At 43.3% G+C, this 22,329-nt stretch overlaps 1 protein-coding gene across 1 annotated transcript in view; it reads left to right on the top strand.

Moving 5' to 3' along the window:
• LOC124605779 (chymotrypsinogen 2-like) overlaps nucleotides 1-22,329 on the top strand; it is a 424,134-nt gene that overhangs the window by 370,691 nt on the left and 31,114 nt on the right. Inside the window, exon 5 of the mRNA XM_047137664.1 lies at nucleotides 10,000-10,097. Within this exon, the coding sequence (XP_046993620.1) occupies nucleotides 10,000-10,097 (98 nt within the window). The remainder of the gene's footprint in view (nucleotides 1-9,999; nucleotides 10,098-22,329) is intronic.

The raw sequence follows: 22,329 nt of genomic DNA, 5'->3' as shown, positions 1-22,329 counted from the left end.
GTGCCACAGGTCTGAAAGTCTCTCCCCCGAGGGTTTGTTTCTTTATTTGTAGTGTCTCGTTTCTAATTTTCTATTCAACTACTGCCTGTCGGACTCTGTACAACTTGCACAGCTGGTGCGCCATTGGCTTTACTTGGTCGCCACAGGTTCTGTTTGGCTGGCACAACGGGCGTGTCTCCGTAGCCGACGCTACAGTAACAACAACAAACCTCGCAGACTGCAGGCTGACAGCTGACGTGTCTCTGTAGCGAACGCTACAACAACGACAGCAAACCTCGATGACTGCAGGCTGACCCAGCAGACACATATCCATAGCCAACACTACAGCAGTGACAGCAAACCTTGCAGGCTGCAGGCTGACAGCAGCCATGTCTCCATAGCTATTGCTACAGCAACGACAGCAAACCTCGCAGTCCGCAGGCTGACACAGTGGGCGTGTCTCCATAGAAAAAAAAAAAAAAAGAGAGAAAATAAACATGAAATAATCGTGTGGCATTGACGGTCAGGAGGCCCCTGGGATAGGGCACCAGAATCCTCATAGAGGCAGTGTCTGAACAGCTGTGGCGTGCTTGAGTTAGATACATCGCTGTAAGTGCTGGCGTTATAAGCCCATCAAATACTCTACATAGTAAACGCCAGCACGTCATATCATAGCTAGATCAGTCAATCTCCAGAAACTACTAAAGGACGATTTCCTTTCCAGTGAAGTATCTCCTGTCGTTCGTCACCGTGAATCCAGCCATTTCTTACCTCTGTTAGGATGCGTGTCTGTAGCGCCACACCATAATGATGGCTTAATTACCTGGTTTCCGAATCCATCTTTCCACAGAGTCGTTACCAACATCAAAATTTGGCCGAAAGCTTCGTAAAGCGCGTCCTTGTGATTAATTGGTACAGAAACTGAGATGATCAGTTATCAACGTGAAATATTTGGGGATTTACTGTTTGAAAACATTTATACGCGATTTTTCTCTCACAAAAGGATGTTTTTCAAAAAACTATGTTCATTAGCTTAATTGTGCGGGAGATTACCTGCAACGTTATGCCTCTTCGCCTTCCTTCTGTGAAAGACTACACACAGTTTATTTATTTATTTATTTTGAGTCATCTGACTGGTTTAATGCCGCCCGCCACGAACTCCTCTGTTGTGTTAACTTCTTCATCTCACAATAACACTTACAGCCTACGTCTGCAATTATTTTATGTATGTATTCCAGTATCTGCCTTCCTTACAGTTTTACCCTTCACAGCTGCTTCTAGTACCATGGAAGTTATTCTGTGATGTCTTAATAGATGTTATGCCATCCTGTCCCTTCTTCTTGTCAGAATTTATCATATATTCCTTTCTTCGCCTATTCTCCGGAGAATTTCCTCATTCATTTCCTTATCAGTCAATCTAATTTTCAACATTTTTCTGTAACATAACATCTCAAGTGCTTCGATTCTCTTCTTTTCTGGTTTTCCGAATGTCCACGTTTCACAACAGTACATTGCTGTCCTCCAAACGTACATTCTCAGAAATTAGTCCTCAAATTAAGGCCTATGTTTGATGCTAGTACACATGTCTTGGACAGGAATGCCCTTTCTGCTACGACGTTCATGGGTTAGTTTGCTGCCTAGGTAGCAGAATACCTTACTTCATCTACACCACTGGCCATTAAAATTGCCACTCCACGAAGATGACGTGCTACAGACGCGAAATTTAACCGACAGGAAGAAGGTGCTGTGATATGCAAATGATTAGCTTTTCAGAGCATTCACACAAGGTTGGTGTCGGTGGCGACACTCACAATGTGCTGACATGAGGAAAGTTCCCAACCGATTTCTCAAACACAAACAGCAGTTGACCGGCGTTGCCTGGTGAAACGATGTTGTGATGCCTCGTGTAAGGAGGAGAAATGCGTACCATCACGTTTCCGACTTTGATAAAGGTTGGATTGTAGCCTATTGCGAATGCGGTTTATCGTATCGCGAAATTGCTGCTCGCGTTGGTCGGGATCCAATGACTGTTCGCAGAATATGGAATCGGTGAGTTCAGTAGGGTAACACGGAACGCCGTGCTGGATCCCAACGGCCTCACATCACTAGCAGTCGAGACGACAGGCATCTTATCCGCAAAGCTGTAACGGATCGTGCAGCCACATCTCGATCCCTGTGTCAACAGATGGGGACGTTTGCAAGACAACAACCATCGGCACGAACAGTTCGACGACGGTTACAGCAGCATGGACTATCAGCTCGGAGACCATGGCTGCGGTTACCCTTGACACTGCATCACAGACCGGAGCCCCTGCGATGGTGTACTCAACGACGAACCTGGGTGCACGTATGGCAAAACGTCATTTTTTTCGGATGAATCCAGGTTCTGTATACAGCATCATGATAGTCGCATCCGTGTTTGGTGACATAGCGGTGAACGCACATTGGAAGCGTGTATTCGTCATCGCCATACTTGCGTATCACCCAGCGTGATGGTATGGGGTGCCATTGGGTACACGTCTCGGTCACCTCTTGTTCTCATTGACGGCACTTTGAACAGTGGATGATACATTTCAGATGTGATACGACTCGGTGGCTCTACCATTCATTCGGTCCCTGCGAAACCCTACATTTCAGCAGGATAATGCACGACCGCACGTTGCGGGTCCTCTACGGGCCTTTCTGGATACAGAAAATGTTTGACTGCTGCCCTGGCCAGCACATTCTCCAGATCTCCCACCAACTGGAATCGTCTGGTCAATGGTGGTCGAGCAACTGGCTCGTCACAATACGCCAGGCACTGCTCTTGATGAATTGTGGTATCGTGTTGAAGCTGCGTGGGCAGCTGTACCTGTACACGCCATCCAAGCTCTGTTTGACTCAATGCCCAGCCGTATCAGGGGCGTTCTTATGGCCAGAGGTGGTTGTTGTGGGTACTGATTTCTCAGGATCTATGCGTGAAAATGTAATCACATGTCAGTTCTAGTATAATATATTTGTACAATGAACACCCGTTTATCATCTGCATTTCTTCTTGGTGTAGCAATTTTAATGGCCAATAGTGCAGTTATAGAGAATGGTCACATAGTCTCAGTCGTGGATAAAGCAGGTGGTACACCTCGGTTTAGAGGTAGAATACTGGGAAAGCGCAATAACTCTACAAAGGAGATTGGTTACGAATCAGTCGTGCGACTCGTCTAGAATACTGTTCAAGTGCGTGTGACCCGTACCAGATGGGACTAACAGGGGATGTTGAACGTATGCAGAAGGTGGCAGCACTAATGGTCACTAGTCTGTTTGACCCTTGGTAAAGTGTTACAGAGATGCTGAAGACGCTGAACTGGCAGACTCTTGAAGATAGACTTAAACAATCTCTACAAAGTCTGCTAACAAAGTTTCAAGAACCGAGTTTAAAAAATGATTCTGCAAATATACTACAAGCCCCTACGTATCGCTGACATAGAGATCGTGAGGACGAGATTATAATAATTACAGCACGCAAAAAGGTATTCAAATAGTCATTCTTACCGCATTCCATACGCGAATGGAACGGGAAGAAACCCTAATAATTGGTACAATGGGGCGTAGCCTCTGCGATACACTTCACGGTAGTTTGCAGAGTACACATGTAGATGCAGATGTAGTAATGTTTTATATATCTCATGTAAGGTTGTGACGGAGTGGGAAAAAAACTGCTGTGGTTTATTGGTCAATAGTACTGCATTACACATTTAAGCGAAGGTAAGGCCTTGGTGCAAAGCAAAAATTGACCGAAGTCAGAATGATCGAACCAGGTGTCGATGTGCTTAGCACACTGGACTCGCATTTGGGGGAATGACGCTACAAATCCGAGTCCGACCACTCTGATTTACGTTTTCTGAATTTCGCGAAATCGCTCCAGGTAAAAGCCGGGATGGTCCTGTTGAAAAGGGCACGGCTAGTTTCCTTCCTCAGCCTTGAAAGAATTTGAACGTGTGCTATGTGTGTTCCGTTTCTAATGATCTCGATGTCGACTGGACATTAAACCATAATCATTCGCCCTTCCTACCTTTCTTCGAAGCAAAATGATACTAATGAGAAACCTACGATAAGTGGCAAATGAATTCGACTGTAAAATTTTGCTTATCGATCTGACGAATAACCTCAAGAAGTTTTGTCTTAGGTAACTCAGTAAACGGATCAAAACTGTCTGTTCAATCCCACTATGAACTCACTAGGACCTAAACGGAAGATGACAGAGAGAACGGCAAAATACTGAATTCGATTTTCTGAAATTCTTTTAGCATGGAATATTGTATTACGGCTGCTCCTTTCAGTCACTGTGCGAACCCCAAAATGCCAGAAACTGAGAAAAGTGATAGTGGAATGGAATACCAACTAAAATCGCTCAACAGTGGAAAGACATTAGAAGCAGATCATATGCCTGTGAGATTCTATACAGGTTATGCGAAAGAACTCCCACTGTAGCAGCATTTTGTCGCAGGTCGCTGGAGCAACGAGGATATAAAGCTACTGAAATAAAAAACGCGGGCCATCCCATTTTCCTGCAGGATCTTTGGACAAATGTCGTTACTTGTAGGTTAATATCGCTGACGGCAGTCTGCTGTAAAATTAAGGAACATGTTTTACGTTCCACGTTACGACGTTTTTGGACAACGAAATCTCTCTAATAAAAACCAACATGTTTTCCTCCAACAGCCATTTTGCGAAACTAAGCTTGCCCTGTTGGCCACGAGGTACAGAGTGCCGAAGAAAACGGCGCCCAGGTTTTACGTTGGGTTGGTCGACTTTAGGAAGAGAATAGATGCAATTTCGCACTGTCATTTAGTGAGTACAATAAAGGATTACGGAGTATCGGATCTGCTTTGTGACTGGATCCGGAACTCCTCATTAGATAAAACAGAACGAGTTCTCAAAGAACGATGATTTCTCAAGTACCCAAAATGGATCAGTTACTGTTTACATTACACGGGGTGATTCAAAATGAATGGGACAAATAGAAAGTATTTCTGTGATTACAGGAATGACTTTATTTCAAAGTCACGTACAAGCCGACAGGTTAAGTCTCACAGTGTAGGTTGCCAACAATGAAACAATGGAAAGTCGCCGTTGTTGTTCATCGCTGACGTTAGTATTCAAAATTGTAGCATCCGCGATAGGAAAGAATTCTTGTGTCACAGAATACTCAAAAACATCGCCAGTAATAATCGTTGTTCAAAGACAGTTTCGGACCAAGCTTGCTAAAGTGGCATCACACCGTCACAGCGTTTCTAGATAGGCAAATAAACTCGAGTTGACAGGATGCGTATACAAGGAAAAAACCACAGAATGGCCAGGTGTCGAGAATGGAGTGATGTAAAACATTCGTACGATCTACGAAAGAAGCCCCAGAATATTCAATTATAGTGCCAGCAGAGAAGTGAATGTGTCAGAATCAGCAGTGTGGCGTGTGTCTGCAGGATTCAAATGTTACATGAGCTAAAACCAGTCGATAAACCAAAACTGAGACAGTAGCAAGGCTGAAAATGGATGGTTTCGCAGACAGGCTTGTGTTCTCTGACGAAGCCACATTCCATTTACGTGCCAGAATGAACAAGCATAATTTGAGAAAATGGGGTACATTGAACCAACATGCCTCTCTGGAACATGAACGTGATTCTCCGATACTTAATGTTCTCTGCACCATAACCAACCACAGAGTGTTTGGTCCTTTCTTCTTCATAGAATATTCCGTTATAGGCGTAACCTATTTCGATATGCTTTTTCTCTGGTTGTTGTCCCAGTCGACAAAAGAAGAACCTGGCTTCATTATTTGAGGACAGAGTCTCACCAAACTGGCATAACCTCGTACATAGTTGACCTCAACGAAAATCTTCCACAGCACTTGATTGGTCGTCCTGCGTCGACTGATGTACCGTTCACGCTGTGGCTCCCCAGGTTGCCTGACCCCACACCGATTGATCTTTTGTTCTGCGGATGTGTGAAGGACATGGTTTATGTACCCTTATTTCAGCAGGATTTGCAATAGCTAAGGCTCGTTAATTCCACTGATCGCGCTGCGTTGGAGTGGGTGTGACAGGATATGCACTGCCGGGTGGACATATGGCGTATCACAAGTGGAGCCCAAATTAAACATCTGTGAATGTCCGTAGGAACTGTGAGAGTTAGCTTTTCAGTCCATATGTGTATTTCTGAAATAAAATCATTACTGTAGTCATAGATACTTTATTTTTTTCCCACTAATTTTGAATCACCCTCTATGTTAATAGTCAGGTGGATGACGTCAAATTTTCATGGGGCTGTTCTCACACGACGATGTTGTCCATGAGAAGTTTGGAACGCCAGAATACGTAGCGAAGGGCAGGAAGACCGCTCGAGGATTGACGATTGCTACAAGGAATGGCGGTTTATCCTGAACCTATATAATTAGCGTGTTGCGTATATAGAGGCAAAAAAATGCTTTGCGATTTGTTTACGTTATTGGTGATCTATCAATGCAAACGTGAGATATCTAGGAATAACAGTATTGTGCGACCTTGAGTCTAATGATCAGATAAAACAAGTCGTAGGATCAGATACAGGCTGGGACTCATTAGAACAGGCTTAAGAAAATGTAATTCGTCTACGGAAGAAGTGGTTTACTAAGTATTCGCTTGACCTATTCTTAAGTACTGCTCAACAGTCTGGGACTCTAATCATGTCGGACTATTAGAAGAGACAGGTAAGATCAAAGAACAGCAGCGCATTTCGTCACGGGATGGCTTAATAAGCGCGATACTGTTACGGAGGTGCTCAACAAACTGCAGTGGCAGACGCTAGAAGAGAGGCGTTCCGCATCACGGAGACGTTTGTGATTGATATTTGGTGGGCGTTATTGCAAGAAGACTCGGGCAACATATTGCTTCCTCCCAATTGTGAAAAGATCACGACAAGTAAATTATAGGAATCAGAACCCATAAGGAGGCTTGTGGACTGTCGTTCTTGCCACGCAGACCTCCTCGAATGCAACAGAGGCAGGAGGGAAACGATAGCGCTGACACAAGTACTGTCTGACCCGCACCGTAGTAAGCCTGTCTTGCATTAGACTGTCGAGTGATATGCCGCAAAGTTGCCCCCTATTATCCGCTGTTAAAATCCGTGGTAGTCGGCGGTGGCGCTTTTCTTCAAGACGCCAGTGCACACAGCAGTTAGCCATGGCAACAGTGCTTTCCTCTGAATCAGGGAACCTGCGTTACGTTCTAGACTGAGTGGCTGCGATGAAATGTGCCGATATCTCTGGTATTGCTCTTCCTGTGCGTGGCAGCCAGGGCGATGGTCAATACTAGGGCTGACAAGGTAGAGTCACTCTGTTAATGTCACGTCTGTGGGAATCCAGCGCGAGATGAAAGTTGGGTACTGGCATTTAACTGAAGCGATCAGGTTTTCTTTAATCGCCTGGGGTACTGGCAACGCACAGGAGTTATTCATATTTCAAGAAATGACCGATGAACTATTAAACTGGCACGATACTCTATATTAATTTCTTTTTTACGATACTCTGACCATGTACTATGCTCGAAAAACGTAAATAAGAGCTTTAACAAAAAGTGGACAGTGGTTACTAGTGGCCAGAAAGAGGCAATAAGAACGTCAATATTCATGTAATTTGTCACAGACATCCTGGGCGACTTTACGTTGCACGTTGCACCCTTCAGTATCGACATGTTCTGCAACTACGGGGCAAGTCCAAAAGCAACATTTTGAGCTAATGTCGCCTTGATCTTCTCTTTCACCACATCTATTTCATGGTGGAATTTTTTTTCGGCAAATGCCATATAGGTCCAAAGAAATATCCATTAGAAAATCTTGTTCTTCTACAAAAAGTAGACTAGTCCCTTGTAATTTCTACAGAAGCCGGACAAGTCTAGGATTCGTATGTTTACTATTATCATATTGCTGGACTGCTTACTACGCGAGGCACCTCATTCAGAGAATTGCAAACAAAGAAGGACGTCGTAACCATTCGGCTGCATTTTCCTACAAGCTGCAAATTGAAGGTAGGGATATTCCTATTTGTAAAGAAGCATTCCTTAGCTTTCATGGAATAACCAAGCACTGACTGTATAGAATCAAGAATAATATCATATTCTATAGGCAGTCGCCAAAAGATTAAAAAAAATGGTATCTGAGCTGACTGAATATTATACAAAATCCTGTAAAATAACACAGACTCACTGCTCTCTGCTTGATAAACCAAATAAAATACATTCGCCAAAAAGATTTGACCATAAGCGATATGCATGTTTAATTTTTACACAAGTACCACATTTATATTCCTTATAAGAGCTACTGGACAGTGTATAAAACTTTTAACACACATTTTTGATATCACAGGTCTTATACATCTACTACACGTGATTCCCTGAGCGGCAAAATAAAAGCTGAGGAATGAGATCTTGAGAAGATTCAATTAGTAGCGCAAAAGACATTGCTCTTGAAAGGGATAGAAGCCTGCAAGCAAAAGACGGGACCAGTAAGAGTATTTAATTTCATTTTATGCAAAATTTTCCCCTGGCGATCTTGCAATTATGGTACAATGTCCTTGTGATTCACAGTCTAGCTGAAGACTTAGTTTCAGTTTACCGCTATCTTGAACATGGAGGAAGGAAAGGTCATAATGAAGTCATATCCATGTTTCTGAACTACATAAACAACATCCCATCAAGAAATCGAAGAGATGAGCTTGTTCTGCTTGGTTATAATAAAATTATCGGTTCACTTCTCGTTCAGTCAAGTAAACATCTTGAAGTTCTACAACAGTATCATATATTTGCTTCCAGTATGTGGACACAGCTGTTTACCATATGATCAAAACTTCTCAGTTATAAGGCATAAGGACCGGAAGATAAAGAGTGCAGAAGTTGGGTGAGGAAAACTGTTGAAGCCTGTACATTACCTCATCTATTCCAATTCAAAACAATGAGATATAATTTCATTGACATTAAAAATGCTACTGATTCATTCTCTTTGAAAATGCCTCAATCTCCACTCAGACAGCAGCAGATATAAATGAATCGCAATAATGTGAAATACAGGGTTTGTGTAGCATTACTTTGTCCCAGCGAATATGCGTAGTCGGCCGGTGTGGCCGAGTGGTTCTAGGCGCTTCAGTCTGGAACCGCGCGACCGCTACGGTCGCAGGTTCGAATTCTGCCTCGGGCACGGATGTGTGTGATGTCCTTAGATTAGTTAGGTTTAAGTAGTTCTAAGTTCTAGAGGACTGATGACCTCAGATGTTAAGTCCCATAATGCTCAGAGCCATTTGAATATGCGTGTCATTGTTAAGTGAAGACCTGCTACGGAACGTACTACTTTTGATTTACCTAAGTTGTACAACAAGACTCAGGTATTTCGTCATCTAAGGAAAGAGATCTTTTTAATTAAATGCAGTTAATGGAAGAAGAAAACAGGGACTTCTACAAGGATCTCCTTTATGGTACCCGTGATGAAAATAGCAAGGCAAAGAAGAAGCTGGAAGTTGTTGTTCATGATGATGATGATGATGATGATAATAACAGTGATGGGTGCGAGGATGAATAATAGCTAATTATGGGAACAACACGAATAACTAAACCTCTATTTTCAATTTGTTGTAAAGAAAGTAATATTGTGTTGTCTTCATTGTAATATACTCTCAGACAATATTTTGAGAACAGAATGAGTTAGTCCACTGAAAAATATTAGAGCTTTTATTTTTCTGAATTTTCTACAAATACCGGACCAATCCAAAGCAAAAACGTCCCTTAAGAATTAACTGTATACAGTACCCTTGAAAACTAACGGTAGTGAAAAATTTATATCTATTTAACATGCTACGAACACAGTTTGGACGTTTTTCCTGCTTCATTTCAAATGGAGGAAGACTTTTTTTATTTCTAAAAATGTCAATTTTAGACTTATCCTGTTTTTGTAATAAACAGCTCAGCTGTATTTGCGTAAAAACTGATATTTTATAACTGAAGTACGTATTCTTTCCCACAGGCAGCCATCCTCGAGAAACCGGATGACCTCTACGTTTGCGGTGCATCGTTACTCGACGAGAGCTGGGTCCTCACAGCGGCTCACTGCATCGAGGAATTGTGAGTATCGTCGCATACGCACTATCGGGAGCTCGCACACACACACACACACACGCACACACACACACACACACACACACACACACAAACGCTCACGCACGGCGTAGTCACATTAATGTGGCCACAGCTTATGTTGACGTCAATGTGCGATAACCAGTTATGTTGGCCACTGATGTTGTGTACATATCGATCGTGTTAACTCCTTCAGCATCAACTACGGCCTGAAGATGGCACATTGAAGTGCCGAGACTGGTAGCTACACAAAAAATAAGCTCATAAGGACTGCTGTAGGCGTTTCATTTTCTTACAGTAATGAACGGTCGTGGTCCCCAAGAGGTCCAGTCAAAATGAAGGACATACAAAAATCATTGACTCTGTTTCTGCATGTCCACACTGCAAAAGATGGGAGAGACCAACAGATCAACCATATGCAACTTTACTCGATGTATGATTGCAGAGTCTCGCGGCGATAACATTGAATAAAATGTTCTCGGGTTTCGAACCGCGTCAATTGCTGAAAACTACACGAGCTTTCGGCCAAGCACTTCTTGGCCATTGTCAAGTGTTATGACTGCCGGTGGGCTGTTGGTGCGCCCTTATGTACGCAATGTCTCGGGCACCAGTGACGTCACAGCTGGCATATATAAAGAGCACGTTTGTAATAGAAACAGGGCCTCGTCATCACCGTGCACTACAGTGTTAGATTAATGTTCAAGGAATTTGCCACATAATCAATCTACAGAGTGCTTGTAAGTTCGAAACCCTGTCCGACAAATGATAACACGTAGTACTCGTTAGCGATATCGAACCATATTTGAATGACTACTTGTGAAGAATGACATTTCGATATTGTCTGTTGGTGCAACTCAGGAGTAATATACTTATCCGATCCCAGAGAGCCACAAAGTCACAAAGTATTAACTTCACAGTACCAAGGGTGGAGGGTGGGGGGGGGGGGGGAGGGGGGAGGTGGGGGTCCTTTATGCCCACCTTTTGAAAATATCCTAATCTAGTTAGCTATTTTATACTTTAAAATCTTTAAAAATTATTGTTTTTAAAGGTTTTTGTCTACCAGATTCCACAGATGTTTTAAATTTTTCAGTCAAACTTAACCAAAAATTAACGTCTTAGAATTAGGTGTCGCTTTGCCAATAAGTGTCATACTCAATATTTTCAGGTTCTGGCCCTTATTAACACTTCAGTATCTCTTTAACTAGTATGTCGTGAGTAAAATTCAGGAGCAATTAACGAAATTTTCATTTCTTTAATTTTTTTTCACAGTGCGCGTAAAGTACACCCCCCTCCCCCCCTTCCGCTGCACGATACCGAATGAGCGTTAATGCTGCTAAGAGTGTGTTGACAGATATTTCCAGGTTCTGGACCCTACTTATACATTAGTATGTCTTTAAAAAGAATGTAGTTGATGTAAGTCAAGAACAAATAACGAATTTTGCTGCTTTTCAATTTTATTAGTGTGTGTAACGCCCGCTACGGAAAATGTGTTGGTATTGCTAGAGTTAGCCAAAATACCAAATTTTTGAAACTTGACTTAAAGATACGAGTAAGAGGTATACCAAAATATCGAACTGCTTGTGTCCCACCGTTCATGACGTACAGATCATTGATACAAGATGTGCTGTTCTCGCATGGAAGTACAAGATTTGTATTGTATTGTAAGCTAACCGGGGACCTAGAATCGACGGAGAGGCTCCGTCCCCGCCGCAGCCCCAGTGGTCCACAACCTCACGACGACTGCCGCAGTCCACTTCACCCCTCCGCCGCCCCACACCGAACTCAGGGTTACTGTGCGGTTCGGCCCCCGGTGGACGAGTGTAACCCCTATGTTTGCGTGGTAGAGTAATGGTGGTGTACGCGTACGTGGAGAACTTGTTTGCGCACCAATCGCAGACATACTGTAACTGAGGCGGAATAAGGGGAACCAGCCCGCATTCGCCGAGGCAAATAGAAAACCGCCTAAAAACCATCCACAGACTGGCCTGTTCACCGGACCTCGACACAAATCCGCCGGGCGCATTCGTGCCGGGGACCGGCGCTCCTTCCCGCCCGGAGAGCCGTGCGTTACACCGCACGGCCAACCGGGCGGGCAAGTACAAAATACGGAACGTTTATCCTTTTTGTGGATCAGGTCGTCCGACATGGCTTGTGGTTACGCATCTTGTGCCCTTTGGAGGTCAGCGGCGGCCCCTGTGGGCACTGTTAGAGCATCAGTTGTTCGGCCTAGAGAGTCTCAAGAATTTCAATAGAATATAAGAAGAGAGAGCGGCCTAATCAGTCTAGGCACCATAACTGCCCATCCATCAGCGCTGTGTGTTGGTCATCCTCGATCATTAGATGGAACTCAGTTATGTATGCAGCATTAGAAAGGTCCACTGGAGGGCACCTTTCGTAAAGGTCACCGCTTTGCCACCACCTCTGCGAAACATGCACAGACGCACAGATCCCCCTGACAGGATTCTAACTCCGCACTCTTCCCTCCCAGCACAGTACCGGCCACAGCACTTGAATCGAATGTGAAACACCCTTGTAGTGTCTTCTAGTGTTCAAGTACAGAACTATGTCATAGCATCTACCCACTTTCAAAATTTATTAGTGACTTATCTTTTGAAATAATGGTTACACATTTACTTCTGAATGGATCCCTGTGCATCACTAAACTCTGACAATTTAGTGAATGTAGATCTTCACAAATGTTACGTTCCGGTCCGAAAATACTGCTGTATCCTCTCTTTCATCCTTCACTTAACTACCGTCTTTTTCTATAATTTTTGCATTATAGTTATTTCATAGCAGAGGCGATTTTTCTTCAGAAACGGTCGGTACTTGTTTCTTCTTATCAAAAGCATATTAGAAAACCATTAATGACGAAGTGCCCAAAATGAACTTCACATTGCCTGAAATCTACAAATAAAAAAAATAAAATAAAAAAGAAACTGGAAGAAGTGTGATCGACTGCGGAACTTGGAAGAGGAAGATGGCCCAAGATTAACAAGTTCATAAAAACTGTGTATGTTTTATTTGAAAAGCTTTTTAGCATTTTACGTCGACTGGACAATACAATCAAAACAATCTTCATGTCACTGATGTCAAGTTCGGATGCATCACTTTTGAGGAAAAAAAGTGTCCCGTACAGTACGTGTGACACAGCCGATGTAGAAAGATAATGTGCTCTGATGCTGAGCGTTTAGTTCGTAAGACTATGTTTGCTATACGTAAGACAGAACCCCTAGGCCTTATTTATCTAGGGAAATTAACTGAATAAATAGGTTGTATGAATGCTGTTATGGTCTTTCGATATACCCTATAGTAGTGTGCACTTAGGCAAGCCGGTGGTGGGGCAGTGCACCATGGCTTCGTACGCTATAACACTTGACAGTCTAGCCAACAGCGTCATGCTGCAACATCCGTCTTTAGGGTGCGGTTTTCGGTGAGCATAAAACATTTAGTATTATTTTCATTTTAGTTTAGGAACAGGGAACTTACTTAGCCTCTTCAGTGTTCATTGTGGGTGCTGTAAGCAAATACGACAAATAGTAGGTTAATAAGCGAAAGCAATAGTACTCACAGCGTATGCAGGGAGTAATAAAACCAGCCCGGGAAATATTTCATGCACCGTAAAAAAGGCAAGCCAACTTATATCATCTGCCGCAGAGCAGCTGACGTACGTAGCGATGCCTGTCCCAAAGTGCATGGTACACTGAGGTGACAAAAGTCATAGGATTCCCCCATGATATCGTGTCGGACGTCCTTTTGCCCAGCGTATTGCAGCAGCTCGATGTATCAATGACCCAACAAGTCGTTGGAAATACCCTGCAGAAATTTTGAGCCATGCTGCCTCTATATCTGTCCATAATTCCGAAAGTGTTTCCGATACAGGAATTTGTGCATGAACTGTTTTCTCGCTTATATCTCATAAATCTTCGATGGGATTAATGTCGGGCGATCTGGGTGGACAAATTATTCGATCGAATTGTCCAAATTGCTCTTCAAAACAATCGTGAACGATTGTGGTCCGGTGACATGGCGCAGTGTCATCCATAAAATTTCCATCGTTATCTACGGACACGATTAGCTGAAAATGGTCTCCAGGTACCCGAAAACAACAATTTTCTGTCAATAATTGGTTCAGTTCGACCAGAAGACCCAGTCCACAGCATATAAACGCAGTCCACACCATTATGGAGGCACCATCAGCTTGCACAGTGCCTTGTTAACAACGTTGGTCCATGACTTCGTGGGATCTGCACCAAACTGGAACCTTACCATCAACTCTTACCAACTGAAATCGGGACTCACTCGATCAGTCCACAGCTTTTTGGTAGTCTAGTGTCCAACCGATATGGTCACAAGCCCAGGAGAGGTGCTGCAGGCGATGTCGTGCTGTTGGCGTCTGTCGTCTTAACGAATACGTCCGTCGTACGTCCCATGTTGTTTTCTGGGCTTATTCACGCAGTGTTGTCTGTTTGCACTGAAACCTTACACAAATTCCGCTGCTCTTGGTCGTTTAGCGAAGGCCGTCGGCCACTGCTTTCTCCGTTCTGAGAGGTAATGCTTCAAATTTGCGGTTTTTGGCACACTCTTGACACTTTGGATCTCGGAATATTGAATTGCCCAACGATTTCCGAAATCGAATGTCTCATGCGTCTAGCACCAAACACCATTCCGCGTTCAAGTTTTGTCCATTCCCGCTGTGCGGCCATAATCTCGTCAGACACCTTTTGACGTGAATCACCTTAATACAATGACTGCTCCGCCAAGGGCACTGCCTTATATACCTCGTGTATGGAATATGACCGCTATCTGTATATGTACATATCGCAATCCCATGGCTTTTTCCACCTCATTGTATATTCCACTGTCTGGTTTTACTTTGCTCACCTGGTATGTTGTTCATCTAAAACTCAGAAGCAGAAACAATGACCCTTTGCGCCGCTCATCCCTGGTTTGCTAGTTAACAGTACAGGCACGGTTGGCGAGGCCAGATATTGGGGACGCTGTGTCTGTTTGCACAGAATGCATCACGCACCATCCGCTTTCTTACTTGCTCAGAAAAAGCTTCATTCAATAAAATAAGACTACGTATTGAAGACACGGTCTGGGAAGTTGGCAAAATGGCCGGGAGAGCGGTGTTTTGCTCACGTGGCCCTATGGCCCTATATATCGCACTTGCATGCTGCTGCAAGGTAGAGACTGACACGGTGGACAGTCGACATCCATTGGGTCGAGCTCGTAATATAATGAAGATAGAAAGTTGGGTAATTTTTACCTTATACATAGGGCAACACTGTTTTTCAAGAATCATACGTTTTCACAAAGGTGTGTCATTTGCATGCGTGTAAGTGTGGCTTTGGTGTGCTTTCTACAATTACGTTTGGGGCAAAATGCCCCTTACTTTTACGATCATAACGGGAACTTTTGTAGGGATGCAGCGTTCCTGTTCATCCAAATTTGTTGGTAGGGCATGCATGAGTTAGTTTGGTGCATAAGTTTGCAACGTGTTTCCATTAGGTTAATAAACCAAGCAGATACACATAACAGAGACTTTACTCATCAACACTAAATTATTCTCCACTATTTACAACAGTGAGCCAATGCTGAGTGACTTTCCGATCCAGCAACTGCAGAAATCATGTTGTTTTGTGGCGAAGAACTCGTCAAGCCATGTTCGGAGAGCATTTACATCCGGAAAGGAAGTTCCTGGAAGATTGTTCGATATAGAACGGAACAGGTGAAAATCTAAGTGTGCAAGATCGGGTGAATAATGTGCGTGCGGAATGACTTGCCGACTCAGCTCCGGTATAGTGTTTTTGTCAGTTTAGCAGAATAGGGACGGGCGCTATCGTGGCGTAGCGTCATCCTGGTCGTTGTTATTGGACAGCGTCTCCAAGACGTCTCAGTTGTTGACAGTAAATTTCTTCAGTGATGGCTACACCTCGGGGAAGGAATTTGTAATATGCCACACGTCGCTGTATCCCGGACGCAAAAAAATCATCTTTTGTGGATTCGCGCAGGTCTTTCTACGCTGAGTTGCCTCTTTGTTTGGGCTCAACCATACCTCTCCTGTTAGCATAAAGACACTGTCTTCTCGTCACCAGTAAAGATACAGGATAGAAACGGTCGGTGTTGTTCACGAGCCGAAAGATGGCGAGCACGAATGCACGAATGGCCATTCACTGATTTTTGTGATTTTGGTTTAGAGCATGTGGTACCCACTCCACGCAAATTTCGCACGATGATGGAACGATCACAGTTCATCACATTCGCCGCTTCCCGAGTACACTGACGTGGATCATTGTGAATTAATGCGTTTAAACGATCTTCAACAAAATGACCCTCCTTCGAACGAGAAAACCATTTTGTGCTGTGCTCTATTCAGTGCCATCATCCCCATACACGGCGCAAATGTTTCTGGTTGCGCCGGCCGCAGTGGCCGAGCGGTTCTAGGCGCTACAGTCTGGCACCGCGCGATCGCTACGGTCGTAGGTTCGAATCCTGCCTCGAGCATGGATGTGTGTGACGTCCGTAGGTTAGTTAGGTTTAAGTAGTTCTAAGTCTAGGGGACTGATGACCTCAGAAGTTAAGTCCCATAGTGCTCAGAGGCATTTTTTGTTTCTGGCTGCCTCCGCTGCTGTTACCCCTCTACTGAACTCAAGCACAAGAGATGTGCCGTAAATGTTCCGATTTCTGCTCTTGGTAATCCATTTCACAGCTTCACTCACTATCTCCAAATCACAAAATGAGCATATGTAAATTCAAATAGCAACAGTGAACTACAAATAAAAAATGAGAATCAATAAATAGTCCTGTAGCAACCGGAATACAACATGTAGTACAAAAACGCCACAAACTTATGCACCAACGTAATATGCTATGTAGATTGAGATAGGCAACTGTAACGTCCCTTGACTGATGACCATAGATGTTACGTCCCATAGTGCTCAGAGCCATTTGTAACGTCCCTTCCCTCCTTCTGCACTCGTCGGGAGGAGACGCGACTCGTAATGATGTTCGTCCCCGTCAGTATGTCGGGGAACAGCACCTGTAACTCTCGTAAAACATAGCTTCACGCGTAGTTAAGAAATATTCTATTGTTCGTCCGTAACAGTCTTATCAATTTTTGTTAACTGATCAATTGCTTATCTTTTATCTTATGCTCTGTTAGTTTCATTGAGGAGTGAAATCTTGGTTCTTAATCCTATCGTTATGGTCGTTTTTCATATCATCCTTAGCAAGCATTAATAATTGCTGTTCGTAATTCAGTTGCTATGCCGTTGCTACGTCAAATTATTAACAGCGGTCGAGCGTAACCACAGAGATCACTTATGCTGAAGTAACGTCCTTGTAACACGCCGTAATGCTGATTTTTGTATTATTCACCTTTCACTGTTATTCCTGTCTTCACACAGTCACTTAAAATGTTTAAGAGACTCAATCACTAGTATGAACATACGTAATATTATTCCTTGAATCATGTAGGCGACACATCTGATATATCTCTTGACTAATAGTTTATTAATCTTTTAGTAATTAACTGTTTGTCCGCCGGCCGGAGTGGCCGTGCGGTTTTGGGCGCTACAGTCTGGAACCGAGCGACCGCTACGGTCGCGTGTTCGAATCCTGCCTCGGGCATGGATGTGTGTGGTGTCCTTAGGTTATTTAGGTTTAATTAGTTCTAAGTTCTACGCGACTGATGACCTCATAAGTTAAGTCGCATAGTGCTCAGAGCCATTTGAACCATTTTGAATTGTTTGTTCCTATCACGCACACACATCGATATGTCATTCACGATTAACTTCTCATCAGTCCAGTAATCGTGACGTTGACAACAACTTTTGATTGAACGGCGTATTGGTTTTTCTTCATGACTTTGTATTATTGTGTCCTACTCAAGACTACGAATAGTTTTCGGGTGACTGATCCGTTACTATCAAGTTCACAACTGTTCTTCAGTCCGCAGGTTAAGTCCAGTAAATCAGTATCACTCAACTGAAATCACCGTCGCGTTGATAACGGTAAAGATTACTTTATTCAGTCGAATGACTGAGTATGGCTTTAGTCTCTCTCTCTCTCTCTCTCTCTCTCTCTCTCTCAGGAACTATCGAACTTTCACAACTGAAACAGTCTAATAACGTTTGCTTCCAGAAGACTATCGCAATAGTACTCTAGACCGACTCAAGAGCAACTAACTAAACATTTCCATATCCGAATTGCATTGTAGGCGCATTTAATTTCCTTTTCGATGTGGATACAAATCTTTTCCATGGTAAATGTTATCTTTCACCGAATTACCTCCTTGGATTTAACCTTCGTTCATATGAATTTAAATTTATTCTATAGAGGTTTAAAAGATAATGCATGACAATCCTTTCTTTTTACCTCCTCTTTTGTATGTTATTCTCAGTATTTAAGTGTTATAGTTGTTAATGAAAACATTATCAGTGTAATTAATTTTTTTTATCACCAATAGTTGTTGCAGTGTCAAGATGACTCACTTCCATACTTTAAGTTTTCACAAAGTTCATTCATTGGGGTTTTCTGTCCTTGGGGCGTTACACAACCCATCCCCCATCATCCGCCGTGAGAGCGGATTACGTAAGTAGGGTTGCCTATCTCAAAGTGCATGATTCACACCCAGGGGTAGTTTTAATTTGCTCATTCAGTATTTTGTTGAACATTTAAGAATCATGAAAGACCCGGCAGCGGTGGCCGTGCAGTTCTAGGCGCTTCAGTCAGGAACAGCGGGACTGCTACGGTCGCAGGTTCGAATCCTGCCTCGGGCATGGGTGTGTGTGATGTCCTTAGGTTAGTTAGGTTTAAGTAGTTCTAAGTTCTAGGGGACAGATGACCTAAGATCTTAGGTCCCATAGTGCTCAGAGCCATTTCAACCATTTTGAATCATGAAAGAAGGTTATATATGTGAAGGAGACTGAAAAGTTTCAGATTGATTATACAGTGATAACACAGAGATGTAGGAACCAGGTTTTAAATTCTAAGACTTTTCCAGGGGCATCTGACCTCAATTTATTGGTTATGAACTGTAAATCAAAACTGGAAAAACTGCAAAAAGGTAGGAATTCAAGGGTATGGGACCTGGATAAAGCGAAAGAGCCGGAGGTTGTAGAGAGTTTTAGAGGGAGCAGAAAGGAACGATTGACAAGAACAGGGGAAAGAAATACAGTAGAAAAAGAATGGGTAGCTTTGAGAGACGAAATAGCGAAGGCAGCAGAGGATCAATAGATAAAAATACGAGGGCTGTTAGAAATCTTTGGGTAATACAAGATATGTTGAATTTAACTAATAAAAGCAGAAAATACAGAAATGCAGTAATGGAAGCAAGTGGAAAGAAATACAAACGTCGCAAAAATGAGATCGACAGAAAGTGTAAAATGGCCAAATGGGAATAGCCATAGGACAAATGTGAGGATGTAGATGCAGGGATGAAATCGATGCCGCCTACAGGAAAATTAAAAAGACCTTTGGAGAAAAGAGAAGTGTCTCTATGAATATCAAGAGCTCAGATGGAAAAGCAGTCCTAAGCAAAGACGGGAAAGAAGATAGGTGGTAGGAATATATAGAGAGTTTGTACAAGAGCCACATACTTGAGTGCAATAGTATGGAAATGGAAGTGGACGTAGACGCAGATGAGATGGGAGATATGATATTGCGTGAACGATTTGACACAACACTGAAAGACCTAAGTCGAAACAAGGCCCCGGGTGAAGACAATATTCCATTAGAACTACTGATATCCTTGGGAGAGCCAGCCATGACAACACTCTTCCATATGGCGAGCAAGATGTATGAGACACGCGAAATACCCTCAGACTTCAGAAAGAGTATAATAATTCCAATTCCAAAGAAAGCAGGTGCTGACAGATGTGAAAATTACCGAACTATCGGTTTAGTAAGTCACGGTTGCAAAATACTAACACGAATTCTTTACAGACGAATGAGAAAACTGGTGCAAACAGACCTCGCGGAAGATAAGTTTGGATTCCGTAGAAATGCAGGAACACGTGAGGTAATACTGACCCCACGACGTATCTTACAAGGGATCCTCTCCATCACAGCTCGCTCAGACTTAGTGTCAAGATGGCCCGGTGTATAGCACGTCAATAGTTGAACCCAGATCAAGCAAGAAAGCAGGAGGAAGGTGTACTGAACTATGGAAAAGAAGCAAAATGGAAACAGTGAGCGGCCTAAGTTTAAGAAGTGTAACATTAAGTAAAGTGTAATTACCAATTCGCCGTGGTTAAGTGGTCACGGTGTTGGACTGCGAAGCCGGCAACACAGGTTCTAAACATCTGTGCTATTTATTTTCCTTTTTTTTTACTTTTTTATGAGCTGTCCGTCCGTTCATTGAAATATTTGTTCTCTTTCTGTAGTCTTCGCAGTTGTCATACTACACACTGGTAATAGAATACGTATAAGTCATGTGGTAAGAATACATTACTGTCGCAACTAAATGTGATGAATAGTGAGAGCAGGTGAGATACTACATAGACGTCTCACAAAAATTAAAACAACAAATAAACGGGTGTGAACTATATTACAGAAAAGGAATTCAACAGTCAAAACTTCAAAACGGAACTCAAGCTCTAAAACATTGAAACATGTATTTTGACAGAGCACAGAAAAACTGTGTGATTGTGAAACTGTTGCGATCATTTGTTGCAGCTTATGTGACAAACTATTATGTTTTCATCATTTCCTTGGGATTGGTCATATTGACATTCATACGAACACCTAAACACTAATGCCGAGTTTGACACACCTGACGTGTTTTCTCGTGAAGGATTCGGTTGACTTGTCGCCTTGCCATCAAATGTTTGTGGTTCCTATTAGAAAACCACTTCTTTTCGGCTTCTAATAGAGTAATTGTGCAGAATCAACTTTCATTATAGGTCGCTTCTTTACACCTCGCTGTTGCAAACGGACGTTACACCACGACACAGACACAAATTTGAATAAAGCGAACAGTGAAAAAAAAAGAGCACAAGGGAGTTTTGAACACGGATTGCCCGCTTTGCAGTCAATCTCTGTGACCTCCCAAAGGGAGGTGTGCGGGCAAAGTGGGCAGGGGTCGCAACCCTAGGCCTGACCATGATGCCTCGTTCCCACCCTCCAGAAACCAAGGAAAGCGTAGGGAACATGGATTAGAGGTACAATGAACATAGTTTATTTATTTTTCTCTTCGTTCTTTTGTTTTATTGTTAAGTTTTTGTCATTAATACCACCGAGAATGTCAGGAAACCGGCGTCACGCGAGAAGGAGGGCGCAGCATGGAGTTAGACTAATTGAGAATATCAATGTAAAGTTTTTCCGAGAAGAACATTCCGGTTACAAGAGAATGTATCCATTATTGGTGTGGAAGAGCAGGGAACAGCTCTTCATGACACGAACACCCTGGCTCAGGGGTGGGTGTAGGAACACAGTGAAGAAGAAATTGGTGAAAAATTGTTTGTATTTTGAATTGCGGACAATTGCACAATGGCGTTCGTCAAGGAACTGCCAAAAATAAGGATACTTTTCTCCCCATCACCAAACAAGTAGTGTGCTGCGTGTCCACAAATCCACCTCACAGAGTTGTCTTCGCTTGCGGGAAGTATCCCACGTCCGGAAAGAGGAGCAGTTAAGTAAGTATCTGATAAGGAGTCGTACGGGTAACTAGGGACAACATCTGTCGCACCAAGAACCAGACACCTCTCGCCGATCTGCACACCAGGCGGTGCTCGTCTGTGTCCATAACATCACAGACGACACCCAACGGAGTGTCTGGGAGGTGAATCCTGTGAATGCGTGATCGGCATACTTGCTTCCCATTGACAGTAAGGTGCCACGCAAACTGAATGTCAGTGTCGAGATAAGGAGCGCACACCGATAGCCAAACGGCACGCCAGTCGACGTGGGCAAGGTTACCCTCAGCCACATTCGGTGACTCGTGCCGCTGAAGGAAACCACAGATCGCCATCGTGGATGTCAATTGCGCCACAGTATCACAGTTCGGACGTAGCTCAGTTCAAGGAAAAAATGGTGGAAGTAAAAGATGGGCGGCGGAATTTGCGAATGGTGGGTAGGTGCTGCGAGAGACGGTAGTGCAAGGGCCTCCAGCAATAGGCTAGTAAGGTACGCAGTACTACGGCGCTACGTCGTCTTGTAAGAGCCAATCAGAAGGGCTACCGCTCTGTCAGGCACATGATACAGACTTAAACCG

Source organism: Schistocerca americana, chromosome 3 (genome assembly GCF_021461395.2).
Source record: "Schistocerca americana isolate TAMUIC-IGC-003095 chromosome 3, iqSchAmer2.1, whole genome shotgun sequence".
In the NCBI taxonomy this organism is placed as follows: Eukaryota; Metazoa; Arthropoda; class Insecta; order Orthoptera; family Acrididae; genus Schistocerca; species Schistocerca americana.
The sequence above is the reverse complement of the archived record's forward strand: the minus strand, read 5'-3'. Positions and strand labels throughout refer to the sequence as shown.